The sequence below is a fragment of the Ascaphus truei genome, chromosome 10, assembly GCF_040206685.1.
Source record: "Ascaphus truei isolate aAscTru1 chromosome 10, aAscTru1.hap1, whole genome shotgun sequence".
Taxonomy (NCBI): domain Eukaryota; kingdom Metazoa; phylum Chordata; class Amphibia; order Anura; family Ascaphidae; genus Ascaphus; species Ascaphus truei.
The window spans coordinates 5,507,485-5,520,782 of NC_134492.1; the positions used below are offsets into that span (position 1 = coordinate 5,507,485).

A 13,298-nucleotide genomic window follows, 5' to 3' on the forward strand; every position below is an offset into this window, starting at 1 on the left:
CAGCCTGGTGATGGGAGGCGGGAGACTGAAACAGTCTGGGGATGGGAGGCGGGAGACTGAAACAGTCTGGGGATGGGAGGCAGGAGACTGAAACAGTCTGGGGATGGGAGGCGGGAGACTGAAACAGCCTGGGGATGGGAGGCGGGAGACTGAAACAGCCTGGTGATGGGAGGCGGGAGACTGAAACAGCCTGGTGATGGGAGGCGGGAGACTGAAACAGCCTGGGAATGGGAGGCGGGAGACTGAAACAGCCTGGGAATGGGAGGCGGGAGACTGAAACAGCCTGGGAATGGGAGGCGGGAGACTGAAACAGCCTGGTGATGGGAGGCGGGAGACTGAAACAGCCTGGTGATGGGAGGCGGGAGACTGAAACAGCCTGGGAATGGGAGGCGGGAGACTGAAACAGCCTGGGGATGGGAGGCGGGAGACTGAAACAGCCTGGGGATGGGAGGCGGGAGACTGAAACAGTCTAGAACATTTTTTTGCAAAGTCTTGGGGTAAAAAATGTGGCTTTTCTAAAATCAACAAAAACAGACAAAGATGCCCAAAGCTAGTTCCAATGTGACAAAAATACACAGTGCAATACCTATATATTCTCTTGAAAAAAGGGTCATTTGTTTTAACCCTTTGGCCAAAGCGTCTTAAGCCTGCTGCCACTTTCAAGGCATCCTAACAGTCTCTGTGTTAAAATTCTTATTAACCTGTATAATTACAGGAAGAATGATCACATTGGATCTGTCATAACCTGGCAAAATGAAACTGACCTGCCAACTTGGGAAGTGGGGAGGGGAGAGCTTACACCTCTAAAAAGTACTTGCAAAAACCCTTTGCTTATATAACATAACCAGGTAATATAAAAATGTTGTATGAGAGGGAGAATAAAACCTGTAAATTATGTATACAAATTAAAGGGGAAAAGATCCCATTTTACTATAACAAGGTTAAAAATGTGCAGGGCTTTTATACAATGGCGTCGCGCTGCTTCTCAAACGTGGATACATTGTGGGGCCGGCAGGAAGTTTATAGATTACAAAATGCCTGGATGTATTTGTAATGAGTCCTATTTCCTGCGGGAAGAGCCTGGCTTCTGTCACAAAGCTGGATTCGGGGATTCGTACCCACAGGCATCCTTACCGCGCAGTCTCGCACCGCAACCCTTTCATGTGGTCAGAATAAGAAAACAAAATGGTCGCTCCACCAAAACACAGCAGGCAAAATGGGGGCTGCGGTATTTTAGCATTCTGTATACACACACATTCAGCCCTTCGCATGAGAACATTTACACCAGCTGGGTCCTGCAGCTCGGCTCTGACCTTGCCCATAGTGAAGGTGGCATACAGAAGGGCATTAGCTGTTCAGTATGTATGTATATCTTTATATAGCGACATCCAGATACACAGCGCTGTACAGCAGTAATACACGTGACATAATATAACTCAATGGGAGTAAGCCCTTCAGAGATAAAATAGGAAAAGGAGTCCCTGCCCCGAAGAGCTTACAATCTAAAGTTAGTGTGAATGGAGCGAGTAGTTTAAGCAGCAATCCCAGCTGCTGCATTATTTTCAGTTGCAGGGACTCCTTGCTTTACTAGATGCATCCAGTGAAGTTACCAGTTTCACTGCCCCTCCAGGGGAAACAAAATGGCTGTTCAAATCTCACCGATGCCGCGTGTCTATAGGAAGCTGCAAAGTCATCTGTTGTGGCTTCCAATTGGACGGCAAATTAAATCCCGCCGGGAAGTAATGTGGGTAACTTCAGCGGTAAGGATATCAGGAAGCCGGGGGTTCACAAGGCTAAAAATAGATGCTTGTTCTGCTCCTGTAAGCACCGCGGTTCCCGTCATGGGAGGGGGGAAATTGGGGTAAAATGATGGGCGTGCTGCTTTAAGCTACGTTAGTTTTTTACTATATCCTCATAATGATAAATTCATACGAAATGTAAAATAGAATTAAGATTTTCTTAGGTGTGTGCAGGGCCGCCGACAGGGGGGGAGCAGCCGGGACAGGTGTCCCGGGCCCGGTGTCCCCGGCCCTGGCTGTGTGTAGGTGTGTGCAGGGCCGCCGACAGGGGGGGAAGAGCCGGGACAGGTGTCCCGGGCCCGGTGTCCCCGGCCCTGGCTGTGTGTAGGTGTGTGCAGGGCCGCCGACAGGGGGGGAGCAGCCGGGACAGGTGTCCCGGGCCCGGTGTCCCCGGCCCTGGCTTTGTGTAGGTGTGTGCAGGGCCGCCGACAGGGGGGGAAGAGCCGGGACAGGTGTCCCGGGCCCGGTGTCCCCGGCCCTGGCTGTGTGTAGGTGTGTGCAGGGCCGCCGACGGGGGGAGCAGCCGGGACAGGTGTCCCGGGCCCGGTGTCCCGGCCCTGGCTGTGTGTAGGTGTTTGCAGGGCCGCCGACAGGGGGGGAAGAGCCGGGACAGGTGTCCCGGGCCCGGTGTCCCGGGCCCTGCCTGTGTGTAGGTTTGTGCAGGGCCGCCGACAGGGGGGGACAGCCGGGACAGGTGTCCCGGGCCCTGCCTGTGTGTACAGCTGCTCTAGAGAAAGCTGAATCCAGATAAATTAGTAATGAAGCATATAAAGCACAGTCACCTTCTAGTGTTACATATAAGGCTGAGTCCATGGTCAGCGCTTAGGCGCTGACCCGTGCTGAGGCGCGCTGACGCTTGTCAGTGAGCCCCTGCAGCCGCAAAGAGAGCGGCTTTAGCAGGGGCTCGCGCACACTTCCGTTGGCGTGCGGAGGCGTAGCACCCAATTTTTTTCCGTTTCAGCGCTCACGGGAGCGCAGGGCCGGTCACATGAGCGGTTTGCCCAATGAGGGCGAACCAGCTCCGTGACGTCATTGGCCCGCCCCCGGACGGCGCGCGAACTAAGGCCAAGGAAAGCACCCGCTTTCCCTCAGCCTCAGGGCGCCTCCGCACGGCTGAAGTCACCATGGACTCAGCCTTACATCGCAAATACAAAAGCGAATCAACTCCCCACGAAGAAAATACCGACAACTCAATCCTTGCATTGTACATGTCATTGAATAACTCCTATGTCTCTGCCGTGAGTGGCCAGCGCCAGTCCTCAAGGGCCATCAACAGGTCAGGTTTTAAGGATATCCCTGCTTCAGCACAACTGACACAGTTTATTCCAAAGTGATCTAAAAAGATGAACAGTGAACACATGCACTAATATCTGCACATCCAGCCCGGTCTGGTGCAGCTTTTTGGGACCACGCAGACCCCTGGAGACGAGACGTATTAATTTCACATGTTTTTTTATGTGCATCTTTAGTTGATGATTTTCTACAACTGTTACATGCCTGAGTATGAGTTGTATTATGTGTCGTGTATACACTATATCTCCCAGCTGTCTTGAGCTGAACGCGAATTGGAAACAGTATATTTGTAAATATTGTACTGCGCATGGTTTCAACGGAGACGGAAATCTGTTCGCATTTTATTTTTTAATGAAAGGGCAGCGACAGTGGATTTATTTCCCATGTAAGAATTTAAGATCTCTAGTATCACATCCTTTTCTTGGGTACCGCTGCATCCTTTATAAACCGATCTTTAGTTATTGAAACTGAATCGGTTTTCTATCTCAAACAGTTTTTATTGGTTTTCCGGGAGGAGTTCAACATTAGTTCAACATACATTTCGAAAGTCTTTTACCCCCCGATACAGGATGCGCATAACCAAAAAGATGACATTTATTTTAGAGCCTAACAAATAGCCTGCATCGGGCCAGTAGTGAGAGAGGCTCCTCTTAACTACTTAGAGCAGGTAAGAAAGGACAGATAAAGAAAGAAGGGAAAAAGAGATCTAAGGTGGGGGGGGGGGGGGGAAGGAAGGGAGAGTGAAACTGAGTGTGGGGCTGGGCAAGAGGGTAGTGATACCCACCCCTCTCCCCGTCCGGCGGTTGTTTTCTAATATGTGATAAATTCGAAGCGGATACTTTCTTTCAGCTCATCTTATTTGGATTGAGCAACCAGCTCGTCGTTTCCTTCAAAGAAGAAAATACAATGGCCTTCAAACACCTGTTTCTGAAAGGATACTCTGGCACTGATGAAGATGATTATAGCCGTACCGTATACACCCAGAAAGATCTCTACGATAGCATCTTTTTTGCAATTGACCAGGTAACACAAATGATAATTTGGCTTTTGTTTGTAGCTCAGTTCTAGCAGCTTTATATCGGTCCTGAGGAAGGTTTCGTGTAGGACCTGATGCCTTTTTACAAGCTCAACATGAAAGCTTTAATGTCATCTATTAAAATAACAAATACAAGTTTACAAAGCTTTTAAACCCAGCGTGCACACCTGAAGATGTGACCTGTGATGTTTCAAAGGTGCTCTACACCATAACTTAATCTATGAAGAGGTTTCATGTTGGTTCTCTATAAAGTTTCACAAACGACAACAAATTGAACCTCCTTTTTGCAGATGTTGAGCCTGTGTGCTCCCGGCTTGTTGTATGATGCAGATGTTGATCCTGTGTGCTCCTGGCTTGTTGTGTGATGCAGATGTTGATCCTGTATGGTCCTGGCTTGTTGTGTGATGCAGATGTTAATCCTGTGTGCTCCGGGCTTGTTGTGTGATGCAGATGTTGATCCCGTGTGCTCCTGGCTTGTTGTGTGATGCAGATGTTGATCCTGTATGGTCCTGGCTTGTTGTGTGATGCAGATGTTAATCCTGTATGCTCCGGGCTTGTTGTGTGATGCAGATGTTGATCCTGTGGGCTCCTGGCTTGTTGTGTGATGCAGATGTTGATCCTGTGGGCTCCGGGCTTGTTGTGTGATGCAGATGTTGATCCTGTATGGTCCTGGCTTGTTGTGTGATGCAGATGTTGATCCTGTGGGCTCCTGGCTTGTTGTGTGATGCAGATGTTGATCCTGTGTGCTCCTGGCTTGTTGTGTGATGCAGATGTTGATCCCGTGTGCTCCGGGCTTGTTGTGTGATGCAGATGTTAATCCTGTGGGCTCCGGGCTTGTTGTGTGATGCAGATGTTGATCCCGTGGGCTCCTGGCTTGTTGTGTGGTGCAGATGTTAATCCTGTGTGCTCCTGGCTTGTTGTGTGATGCAGATGTTGATCCTGTGTGCTCCTGGCTTGTTGTGTGGTGCAGATGTTGATCCCGTGTGCTCCTGGCTTGTTGTGTGGTGCAGATGTTGATCCCGTGTGCTCCGGGCTTGTTGTGTGATGCAGATGTTGATCCCGTGTGCTCCGGGCTTGTTGTGTGATGCAGATGTTGATCCGTGTGCTCCGGGCTTGTTGTGTGATGCAGATGTTGATCCCGTGTGCTCCGGGCTTGTTGTGTGATGCAGATGTTGATCCCGTGTGCTCCGGGCTTGTTGTGTGATGCAGATGTTGATCCCGTGTACTCCTGGCTTGTTGTGTGATGCTTTACTGCAGATGTCTGTGCATCCTCTGTTTTCTGATGCTGTATTTGTATACTAATAGTACCGCCAGATAAAGAATATATCGCTGGGCACTGTCGGCTACGAGAGTGTTGGTGAGAAAATGAAAGGCCTGAAAATCTGTAAGCAGCATTACCGGCGAGGCTCAGTGCTCCCGTCCAATGACACGTTCTACATAGACCCTACTGTTGAAACAGGTACGGCACACGCAAATATATTACTATTTATTTATTAGAGTCCATCGAGGCAAAGGCCCCGCGTGGGAATGTGCTGGAGAGAAACCCTTCCTGTGCTGATTGCAGCAGGATGTGAGTTGTTGGTAAAATGATCTTCTTCTTGTGCTGTATTCCTACTTTCAAGCTGAAGAATAGCCATTTAGGGCAGAAGATTTTGAGTTTGCATTTAACCCCCCGGTGCCGGCACTTAATTTCTTTGCATGTCCTGTTTTTGGTGGGAAAGGTTCTTGCCACAGTCGTGCATCATCTTATCTTCTGGGACGTTACCTGTGTCTCCAGTTGGGTTTCCCGCCTTGAAGTCGCCTTGTGGTTTGGGGAGTTGCTCCGTGGTACAGGGGTACACACAGTGCGGTGTATATGAGGAGGTTCTTTTCCAGACTTGTAGATCCAAAGATCGGAGGTTTTGTATAGATGATCCCAAGTACCGAATACCCGATAATCTAGAGGGAAATGTACCGGTTCTCAGAAATGCACCGAACGGGACCAGTTCACTTTGCAACTCCTCCTTGCGGAGTTTATTACCTGAGGGTTTATCAGCAGGGCTGCGCTCCTTCGCTGGCATTATCAGGAGGAGACCGGAGCACAAGGCAGGGGATTATTTGGGGAACTTTTAATGCAATAAGCAAATGTTTCATTTCAGTGACTAATATGCCAGGACAAGGCAACTAAAGAGGAAAGCCCTGACCGCAACACTCGGTCAGCTTAATAGTGGGGGTAGGATAAAAAGTAACTGCTATTCCGTCTAGAAAATATTAATGCCAATAGGGAATTTAATTACAAAGTTGATTTATACAATAATACAAAAAAATACAGGGGTCAAAGTGTGGCAAAAAATCCAGGAACAATGGAAGTATTTCTCTCCTCCGTGGGTACCGCTGTGCTAATTACGGGGGATGTGCTCCTATCCTTATTATAGGAAAATCTGGGGGTCGCAGACTAGAAGTCCTAAATAGAGACAGGAATAACTAAAGTAACTTCCCTCACTGAGTAACTCCCAGTAATGTATCCCTATCTTACCACTTGGCGTTAATACCTGTGTGTGATCAGTACACTATAAGCCCTGGTAAGTAGGTGCTGTATATTAGGATGCCAGCGTGCCTGAGATGAGCCCTGTTAAGTAGGTACTGTATATTAGGATGCCAGCATGCCTGAGATGAGCCCTGGTAAGTAGGTACAGTACTGTATATTAGGATGCCAGCGTGCCTGAGATGAGCCCTGGTAAGTCGGTACAGTACTGTATATTAGGATGCCAGCGTGCCTGAGATGAGCCCTGGTAAGTAGGTACAGTACTGTATATTAGGATGCCAGCGTGCCTGAGATGAGCCCTGGTAAGTAGGTACAGTACTGTATATTAGGATGCCAGCATCCTGGGAGGGGAATAGAGGTCCCTGGTGACCTCGTCTAGTAGCGCTGCTTTCCTGGTTGGCTCCATCGCTGCGCTCTCCCTTAGAGATGGCTCCCTGGGCGTCGGTGCTGAGCGTGGAGTGCCTGCTTGCTGACGCTGTGACATCACAACGGCGACTGACTATCGTTTTGCATCATGTCGATGTTTTTTTACAGGTAACCTGATCTGTGTGACCAAGGCCCCTTTTTATAGCTTGAGGGTTTCCATGGTAACCTGGGCAATCATTTATTTACCCACTTGAGACCCAGAAGTGTGTGTCGAAATAGATCTAGACATGTCTAAATGCTCTTGTTCCCAATAGTCCTGTAAGGACAGAGGTGGATAGGAAAGAAGTATCTTTGAGAGACGTGTTCTACTGTATGTTTAGAAAAGAAAAGGAAATGATGGCTTGAGTTGGTTTGTTGAGAATACCAAAGTTTTTTTGTGTTTGTTTTGTTAATGGTTAGTCTTAGTATTTAGGTACACTAGGTAAATACCTGTATTCGTGGGTATACAGAGAGAGATGCAAAAACTAAAATTGTACAATAAAAGCAGACTTGGAATTTTAAATATAAAATCATATATACAGATTTAAAAATTCCCTATTGGCATTTATGTTATCTAGACTAAGTGACTTGTTCTCCTCCCTGCACCATACTATTACATGACTGAGTGCAGTGTTAGGAGCTTTTCTCTTTAGTTGCCTTATACTTCCATTCCTGTTTTGCACCATTAACTATCAGCCAATTACTAGGTTACCCTTTTGTACTACTCCCTAGCTGAGCGAGGCGTGTCTCTCACGTGTAATATGCCAGCATGGGTGTACCTTTAGTCTGTAATATTTCAATGCTTGGAGTACTAGCAGGTCCCTCTGGTCACAGTAGTAATCCGTGTAGATACCTTCCCTATCTGCCCCTTCCCTATCTGCCCCTTCCCTATCTGCCCCAGCGGTGTATTTTTTAGGGCCCGAGGGATCTGCAAGAACTGAACCGTGCTATTTTCAGCTCTGGGGCCCACCAGTTCCTGATACTTAGGCCCCGCTGCCTCAGACCGCGCGCCCGCACTGCAGACAGGCGGCGCGTGGAGAGGCACTTCACCGCTATCTGCGGTCTGTAGGGAGCCGGAGCGGGGGGGGGGGGGGCGTGACCAAAATGGGTCGGGTGGGCGTGGCAATGACGTCGGAGGGCGGGGCCATCACACTGTCTGTGCAAGGGGATCCCTCCCCCGCCTCCCCCCTGTGCATCTGCAGACACTATAGGGGTTAATCTGCTGTGGGGGGGGGGGAGGGGGGGGTCTTCCCTCTGGTCTCTGTCTCGGCTCAAACAGTATGAGGAGAGAGTCTGGGGGAGGGAGCAGGGGGGCTCCCTTGGTGCTGCACAGTTCATTTGTAGGGCAAATCGCTGCTTCCCCCCTCTCCCCTAAGCCTCCCCGCTCCCCGAAGCCTCCCCGCTCTCCGAAGCCCTCCCTTCCTCCTCTCCGAAGCCCTCCCCTCCTCCTCTCCGAAGCCCTCCCCTCCTCCTCTCCGAAGCCCTCCCCTCCTCCTCTCCGAAGCCCTCCCCTCCTCCTCTCCGAAGCCCTCCCTTCCTCCTCTCCGAAGCCCTCCCTTGCTCCTCTCCTAAGCCCTCCCCTCCTCCTCTCCTAAACCCTCCCTTCCTCCTCTCCTAAGCCCTCCCTTCCTCCTCTCCTAAGCCCTCCCTTGCTCCTCTCCTAAGCCCTCCCTTGCTCCTCTCCTAAGCCCTCCCTTCCTCCTCTCCGAAGCTCTCCCTTCCTCCTCTCCTAAGCCCTCCCCTCCTCCTCTCCGAAGCCCTCCCCTCCTCCTCTCCGAAGCCCTCCCCTCCTCCTCTCCGAAGCCCTCCCCTCCTCCTCTCCGAAGCCCTCCCCTCCTCCTCTCCGAAGCCCTCCCTTGCTCCTCTCCTAAGCCCTCCCTTGCTCCTCTCCTAAGCCCTCCCTTGCTCCTCTCCTAAGCCCTCCCTTGCTCCTCTCCTAAGCCCTCCCTTGCTCCTCTCCTAAGCCCTCCCTTGCTCCTCTCCTAAGCCCTCCCTTCCTCCTCTCCGAAGCCCTCCCCTCCTCCTCTCCGAAGTCCTCCCCTCCTCCTCTCCGAAGTCCTCCCCTCCTAAGCCCTCCCCTCCTCCTCTCCTAAGCCCTCCCCTCCTCTCCTAAGCCCTCCCCTCCTCCTCTCCGAAGTCCTCCCCTCCTCTCCTAAGCCCTCCCCTCCCCCTCTCCGAAGTCCTCCCCTCCTCTCCTAAGCCCTCCCCTCCTCCTCTCCTAAGCCCTCCCCTCCTCTCCTAAGCCCTCCCCTCCTCCTCTCCGAAGTCCTCTCCGAAGTCCTCCCCTCCTAAACCCTCCCCATCTCCTCTCCGAAGCCCTCCCCTCCTCCCCTCCGAAGCCCTCCCCTCCTCCTCTCCAAAGCCCTCCCCTCCTCCTCTCCGAAGCCCTCCCCTCCTCCTCTCCTCATTGGCTCACAGCCACAACCACGTGACGCGTCGCCGCTCGGGATTACAATTCTCTTGCATCCCCTGACGGCTGACGCGTCACAGCGTGTAGTGAGCCGTGCAGGGAGGAGGGACTGGGACCGGCTCGGGAGGATACAAGCAGATGGTGAGTAGCGTGCACGCGGCCGCCGGACGCAGCGGGACCAAAGCCTTACAGATGTTACCAGATTTCACTCTCTCACCAGGAGAAACAAAATGGCTGACAAATTTGGGGCTAATAGGAATCCGCAACTTCATCGGTTGCAGCAGCTTATTGGACAGCCAGTTAAATCCCCTTTAAGTATTCCTCCCTGGTATTGCAAAGAGAGTCACGTGGCCGTCCAATAGGCAGCTACACCAATGATGTTGCAGCTTCCTAATGGCCTTGGATTTGGTAGCCATTTTGTTTCCCCTTGGGTGACGATTTAAACCCAGTAAGGGGCCTATGCAGAGAGCAGCGCTATTTCGAAATTCGCCATTTTTTGGAGAAAATCGCGCAGAAAGCAGCAGAAAATGGCGAGTTCCGAAAAACGCGCCAATTTTTCTTTTCTATTTGTAAAACTCGCCTCGCGGCTGGCGAGAACCTCAATCTCGCCAGTTTTAAAAATATCCGTATGCAGAGAGGCGCGAACGGCATCTAGCGGCTGTTCGCGCCAATAAAATGGCGCGATTGTCTCCGTTTTGCCTCGCCAAAAAAAACTGCCGCTCGCGGCCATTGCAAAGGGAAAAAAAAAGGCGCGAATTTGTTTTAACACATTTCTGAAGCGCGCATCTCGCCAATTTAAACTCGCCACACGCATCCATGTTAAACATAGCAGAATTCGCACTTTTCTGCATATGGAGATTAAAACTCTCCAAAAAAGCTACTTTTTAATAAATTCGCCAATTTTAAAATTCGCTGCTCTCTGCATAGGCCCCTAAGTGTCTTGTGAGGGGGTCCCTCGAGCTACTGAGCCATGCTATTTTCAGCTCCGGGACCCCTTTTGGTTTCCATCCTGTGAATAAAAAAAACATGGAGGATTGCAGCTTTAAGGAGACGGTGCAAGCAGTACTTAATTATTGTTTTAAATATATGCAGCCTTTGATTACCTTTATGTAAAACTAATTACCTAAACTGCCGATCAATTCGTTCTCCCGTGATTGATAAGCAAAGGTCCTGCTTCACTAAATGGCTGCCTTTTCCAGTTTAAATCAATCCTTCAGTCAGTGTAACTCAGCAGCTACAATGTATCCTTATATTACTACGGTAACATTATCTATTGTTACAGTTTACAGCTCAAACTGCTGGGAATATTGGCAACAAATGATCACAAACAGGAAAGTGTTGCACAGATCTTGCACTGCTGGGGAGGTGGCTAAACCTGTTAGAAATCAGAGGATGCTCAGTATATTAATACTCATTAAAAATGGCACTAAGGGCCTCATGCAGAGAGCAGCGAATTTTAGAATTGGAGAGGGGGAAATTTTTTTAGCTTTTTTGGAGAGTTTTTTTCTCCATATGCAGAAAGGGCAGAAAACTGCATTAACAAGCCTTTCTGCATATGGAGAGTTTCAACCAGCGCTATGAGCGCTAAAAGCGCTGTTGAAACTAGTGGGGAAAAAATCGCGTTTTTTTTTTTTTTTCCCCTCCACCGGCCGCGGAGCGCCAGCTGCTTGGTGGAGAGGAAAAATTTTGAAAATCGCGCCATTTTTTTGGCGCGAACAGCCACTAGATGGCGATCGCGGCTCTCTGCATACGGCAGGAAAAAAAACTGGAGAGATTAGAAACTCTCCAGCCGCGCGGCGAATTTCAAGGAAAAAAAAAATGGCGCTTTTTTCAAATCTCGCCATTTTCGGCTGTTTTTTGCGCAATTTTCGCCGGAAAATGGCGAGATTGCTATTAGCGCTGTTCTCTGCATGAGGCCCTAAGAGTTGAAGTAAAAAAAATAAAATGTAGTAAGTGTTATGTAATACTACAAAGCGGACTTATAAAAACACACGTTCGGCTGTTGCATGGATTGCTCCTTCAAGTATTGATGCAGCTTTGTGTGTTTATCCCAGAGTGCTTGTACATAGAACAGGACCCAAGAACTAACAGGCACAGCATTAATTCGTCCTTCTTCAATCTCGAGTTTTACAGGTAAGGGGCAATTTCTCCCTTATCTACTTATCCAAAAAGCCATTGAGCGGGCACATGGTGGGTAACGTAATTCACACATTTTCTTTTTCTCCAGGCTTATTAAGGTTGAAATCTCCTTTAAATTAAAAGGCATTGATCTTCAAACTATTCGAGTCCGTGAATTACCAGACTGCTATATGTTTCACAATAGGGTAAATACTATACGTTTTATTCTAATTTTACGTAGAACTTGGATAGTTTTTTTATCTGTTACTCATTTTTCTGCCTACTTAGTTATTGGAAAAGTTGCATAGCTTTGTGATCATTATCCTGAAATATTTTTAGTCCAATCAAGTTTTGCATGATAAATCTGCAAAAAAAATGAAATTCTAAGCGAGTCACTTTTCCTGGTTCCGTGGCACGTGCACTTTTCCTGGTTCCGTGGCACGTGCACTTTTCCTGGTTCCGTGGCACGTGCACTTTTCCTGGTTCCGTGGCACGTGCACTTTTCCTGGTTCCGTGGCACGTGCACTTTTCCTGGTTCCGTGGCACGTGCACTTTTCCTGGTTCCGTGGCACGTGCACTTTTCCTGGTTCCGTGGCACGTGCACTTTTCCTGGTTCCGTGGCACATGACGGAACCTTTTGTTTGTAATTGTGTTGTTAACAAATATTTAAATATTTTGATTACAGATCACTTTTAATAATCAGGCCCACAGTGGCAAAATCAAAATTTTCTTTGATAGTGATGCCAGTTTTCAGGACTGCAAAGATTGGCATATTTCTGGATCCAGTAAGTATATATTTTATTTAGATTTAATGTATTTCTACATGGGTTAGAAGCGCGGTTAGATGAACAGTTAACGTTATCCACTGTAACATGGTACGATTGTGGTCTTGATTGCGTTGCTTTCAGAGTGTACAAAATACGGGATAAGCAGGAAGTTATCTTTATTTTGTGTCTTCTATTATGTTTGTAAATTACAATGATGTAAATGCGGGGCGCGGCTGTATGATACAGATGTTATTTGAAGGCGGCTTGTTTAGATCGCGCCAGGAAGTTACTGCAGGCGCGATGCAATGTGTGGGACTTTACTATTCAGGGAAGCAGGCAGCTTCAGTAATACGATGTGCACACCCAGCCCTGGCCGTGTACATGGGGTATCTGTACATATCACCCCCAGCCCTGGCCGTGTACATGGGGTATCTGTACATATCACCCCCAGCCCTGGCCGTGTACATGGGGTATCTGTACATATCACCCCCAGCCCTGGCCGTGTACATGGGGTATCTGTACATATCACCCCCAGCCCTGGCCGTGTACGTGGGGTATCTGTACATATCACCCCCAGCCCTGGCCGTGTACATGGGGTATCTGTACATATCACCCCCAGCCCTGGCCGTGTACATGGGGTATCTGTACATATCACCCCCAGCCCTGGCCGTGTACATGGGGTATCTGTACATATCACCCCCAGCCCTGGCCGTGTACATGGGGTATCTGTACATATTATCCCCAGCCCTGGCCGTGTACATGGGGTATCTGTACATATCACCCCCAGCCCTGGCCGTGTACATGGGGTATCTGTACATATTATCCCCAGCCCTGGCCGTGTACATGGGGTATCTGTACATATCACCCCCAGCCCTGGCCGTGTACATGGGGTATCTGTACATATCATCCCCAGCCCTGGCCGTGTACATGGGGTATCTGTACATAT

General features: G+C 49.3%; 1 protein-coding gene across 3 annotated transcripts in view; it reads left to right on the forward strand.

Moving 5' to 3' along the window:
- The window catches only part of MCOLN2 (mucolipin TRP cation channel 2), a 58,079-nt gene that overhangs the window by 14,510 nt on the left and 30,271 nt on the right, over positions 1–13,298 (forward strand). For all 3 annotated transcript variants that reach the window (XM_075615646.1, XM_075615647.1, XM_075615645.1), the window contains exons 3-7: positions 3,942–4,115; positions 5,434–5,587; positions 11,522–11,600; positions 11,695–11,791; positions 12,271–12,370. In XM_075615646.1, coding sequence (XP_075471761.1) covers positions 3,942–4,115; positions 5,434–5,587; positions 11,522–11,600; positions 11,695–11,791; positions 12,271–12,370 — 604 coding nt within the window. The remainder of the gene's footprint in view (positions 1–3,941; positions 4,116–5,433; positions 5,588–11,521; positions 11,601–11,694; positions 11,792–12,270; positions 12,371–13,298) is intronic.